This window comes from Lactuca sativa, chromosome 1, assembly GCF_002870075.4.
Source record: "Lactuca sativa cultivar Salinas chromosome 1, Lsat_Salinas_v11, whole genome shotgun sequence".
NCBI classification, from domain to species: domain Eukaryota; kingdom Viridiplantae; phylum Streptophyta; class Magnoliopsida; order Asterales; family Asteraceae; genus Lactuca; species Lactuca sativa.
The window spans coordinates 25669905-25674115 of record NC_056623.2 but is presented as its reverse complement, the minus strand read 5'-3'; the positions used below and the strand labels follow the sequence as shown (position 1 = coordinate 25674115).

Below are 4211 nucleotides of genomic sequence, written 5' to 3'. Positions count from 1 at the left end.
AGTGGTTACTTATTAAGGGGCATTTTGGTCAGCTTGTTAATTTTGATAGAATTCGGTATTACTGGGAAAAAAAATGGGTGCACCCCTGTTCCTTTTTATCGCAGTAGCCTCTTCTTTGATATTTTTTTCTTCTAATCTCCTTGGTTTGAGAAGCAGGGGCTGCTTGATCAAAAGTTTTTTTTGTTATTGGTCCATGATTGACAAATTTATGGAAAGGTTTCTTTTTCTTCGCTGATTTTGATCCTAGTCAAGACTATTGGGTTCATTGTTATGTCATATACAAAGGGCAATACTGGAATCTTCTTGTTTGGTTTGCGGTTGATCAAAATATATTTTTTTTCCTTTTGAAAATGTTGCTGCTGAGTTTGATTCTTGCCATGGCTGCTGGGTTAACTTTAATTTTGAAAGGGGCAATTTTGGAATTTTAAAAGGGTAAAATGGGATAAACCCCAAATCTCATAGAGTTGACATCACAGATGCAGTGGAACTAGCTGTTTCAACATCAGAAGCATTAACAATCCACACATGTATGTCTAATTTTAGTTTCATGGATCAGCTTCAAAATGTGGCCTTTAAATTTGCACGCTAAGTGTTTGTGAAAAGTCCTTATCAATGATTTGGCATTTAGAGGCACCTTTTTGGATTGAGAAAGATGGGCCTTCTTGAGTTGATCTATTATAATGTTAGAAAGGGTTAGAATTTAGAAGAATGAACTCAATTTATATGAATGTTTGATTTTATAAAAAAATATGAATGTTTTAGCTTTGTTGTTTCTCTCTCAATTTCAGATGATTCATTATGTAAAAAAAAAGATAGAAATTAAGTTTACAACAAAACTGTTCCTTTTTTTTTTTTTTGCTTTTATGTTTATCTGGTTTTACATAGAAGTTTCAATTATATCGTATAAACTTGCCATACGAATGGCTCCTAATATATTTCCTCTTGATATAACATAAGAATAAAATTAATTTTTTATATTATTTGATATGCTTATTTTGCTTACATAATTTTTTTATTTTTTATTTTTGGTATTGCAACGTGTTGGATATGCATTCCAGCAAATTTACTGGAGTGGGTTGGGCGCTTGGGCTGACGGAGTTCTTGGGAGGGAGGTCATGTTAAAATTATTTTCTAAAGAAAGAGATGAAAGATTGATACACCATCTCATGGCTTCAAAGGAGCTTCATCCATCCTTAATATCTGCTCAGAGTGAATATAAGGTGTAAGATGAGAGTTTTGATGAAGATTATCACAATCTTCATTGATGTTTTGTGAATACTTTCATTAATGGTTCTTATCTTGTGGTTTGTTAAGCAAATTATGAGTAATCGAACAGTTGTTGATAAATCTAATTACCTTTCATCTGTGCAGATTGATTCCTGTGAGGCAGAGTAACTTCTCATTAATTAAACGAGTTACTTTACTCAGCAAAGATGAGCGTAGTTGGATTTGATCTTGGGAATGAGAGTTGTGTTGTGGCAGTTGCCAGACAAAGGGGAATTGATGTTGTTCTTAATGATGAGTCAAAACATGAGACTCCTGCTCTTGTGTGTTTTGGTGATAAACAGCGTTTTCTTGGAACAGCTGGTGCTGCAACCAGTATGATGAACCCAAAAAACACCATTTCCCAAATTAAGCGGTTAATAGGGTGTCCTTTTTCTGATCCTGAATTGCAACAAGATCTCAAGGCTTTGCCTTTTTCAGTTACTGAGGGACCCGATGGTTTCCCATTGATCAATGCAAGGTATCTTGGGGAAACAAAGTCATTCACCCCAACACAAGTTATGGGAATGGTTTTCTCAAACATGAAGACAATAGCTGAAAAGAATTTGAATGCAGCAGTTGTGGATTGCTGTATTTGGGTACCTATCTACTTCACTGATCTTCAAAGAAGAGCTATAATGGATGCAGCTACTATTGCCGGTTTGCATCCTCTATGGTTGATGCATGAGACAATAGCCACTGCTTTAGCTTATGGAATATACAAAACTGACTTACCTGAAAATGAGCAGCTCAATGTAGCCTTCATTGACATTGGACATGCTAGCATGCAGGTATGCAGTGAAGCTCAATGCCCTTTAGTTCAATACATTACACGAGAGCTTTTAACATGCTTAATAATGGAACATGTAATGAGATTCGCAAGCCCCAAGTGAGTATTCAATTGCTTTTTTATTATTCGGGTAATTAATATCTCTACCTTTTTTTATTTAGTTCACTAATCTATACATATACATCTATATAAAAAAACCTTTTTTTCTATATTTTGAAGGTATGCACCTGTTCGTAGCGATTCGGTTGTTGGTGAGCTGAAGTTGTCAGAGCCAACTGATGTAATTCTCCTAGGTATTGCTTTTGTATTTTTCAAGATTTATTTTATATACTTTTCTTAAAATGCAAATTTGTTAAATATTATGTTACATTTAAGAGATTACAAGAATTGAGATGCTTGCGGTTACTGGTAAGAACTTTAATCCTTCTACATTATAAAACTTACTTTGTTTCATATTTTCAAATATTAAATACTTATTTTATCATACCGTATTAAAAAATAAAAAAGATAGGTACATTTGTTCAGAAGAGAACAAATCCTTTAAGCCATTACAATCATAATGTTCTTGCCCATATAAGCTGTGATTTGATAACATTGGTAATTTCTTCAGATGTGAATTCATTGTAACAGATACATTTGGAAGATCGAGTGAAACTACATATCTGAAACTGCCCTGTTTCCCCTGGTCTTGTCTTCTAGACTTGACCTTATTTCTCTTCTTATCTATCATTTTTGTTACTTTGTAATTTCAATTAATATATAAACAGGTTTCTTGGATTTTTTTTTCAGGAATTCCTAAAATAGAGAAGCTAGAAATTGAAGAGAAAGCTTTCCATACAAACTTATATGCAGTTCGTTGTAATTATAGTGGAGGAAAAGAGGGTAAGAGTAAAATCATGTGGCTTAGATCAATGGTTGGAAGTCCAAATCTTATTTCCATTCCCGATATCTTTTTTCTTTTAAAAATTTTTACCACTTTATGAGAAACAAAGTGAAATGTGGGTCTATAAATTGTTTTTTTTTTATTGTAGGTGAAATAGAAAGGATCATCAAACATATGATCAACCTATTTGGGCTAGTATTATCTGTGGCTCCTTCTCCTGCTCCTGTTCTTCCCCCATCATTTTCTTCCATTATGCAAAGATTTAAATCTTACTAGCTTTTAATCTTTCCATCATGACAAGAAATTTTGTATTCTTATCTTGCTGATAGGTCCAAAGAAACTTGAATGGGATTGAACCATTCTGCTTCCTGATTTGCTGCTATCAATGGATGTTGTGTGAATCCTCATTGAAGTCTTCATTTTGGTTTAAGAGAACAAGGTGGAGAGTCTAAAAAGAGACAAGTTAGCAACAGAGAATCTCCTCCAAGAAACAAGTTACAACAGAGAATCTTCTTCCCCTTTGTTCACACTTTACATAATCACTTTCAATAATATTATCTTCAGTCTTCCTATAGTTTCTTCATTATTAATTTTTCTGGAATCTTTTCTAGGTAGTCTTTGGTAATGGAACCGTGGACGTCGTGGTGGTGGTGGATATCGTGGTGGTGCCCCAGTCAACCAAATCCAAACCTTAATTTAGCTGATGCTGGGCTTACCCCTGGGTAAATGAGAGTCAAAAAGACGTTTTTGCCCCTCTGTTGCTAGGTAACCTTTTCAACAACAACATTCTACTTAAGCAGGTGAGTAATCAAGATTAAGGGAGACTTTTTAATCATGTTTGGCATTCCTTTCAAGTAAGAAACAGAGTTGTATGATTATTTGTTAGTTTTATAGGAATGTATAACACATGTTAGCAATGTATTATTTTTGTTTAACATTTGAATGATTCTTTGTATGACATTATAATTTGTGCAATTTATTTTATTTTTTGAGTATGAAATTTTATTTTATATTATGCAATGGATTGTATTTTTTGTATATTGTATTTTATTTATATTATAAGAAATTAAATGCAAATTTAATTTAAAAATTAATAAATATATAATTTTTTTTTAAACATTTAAATTTACGATACGCAAAAATGTGTGTCATCTTCATTTATGACATGGCCTTTCTTGACAGGGGCTTTCTTGATACGCATTGCGTGTCATTAACACGCGCGTCGTAAGGTTACGACACACGAATGCGTGTCGTCTTCCTTTATGACAGGGCCTT

The 4211-nt window shown here is 33.4% G+C and overlaps 1 protein-coding gene across 1 annotated transcript; it reads left to right on the top strand.

Annotated features, from left to right (window-relative positions):
• Window positions 1–1433: 1433 nt before the first annotated feature.
• On the top strand, window positions 1434–3631 carry LOC128127040 (heat shock 70 kDa protein 15-like). Its single transcript, XM_052765270.1, has 7 exons — window positions 1434–2152; window positions 2273–2346; window positions 2429–2461; window positions 2565–2650; window positions 2821–2935; window positions 3085–3161; window positions 3548–3631. The coding sequence occupies exons 1-7, from the start codon at window positions 1434–1436 to the stop codon at window positions 3629–3631; spliced, it is 1188 nt and encodes a 395-aa protein (XP_052621230.1).
• Window positions 3632–4211: the final 580 nt, after the last annotated feature.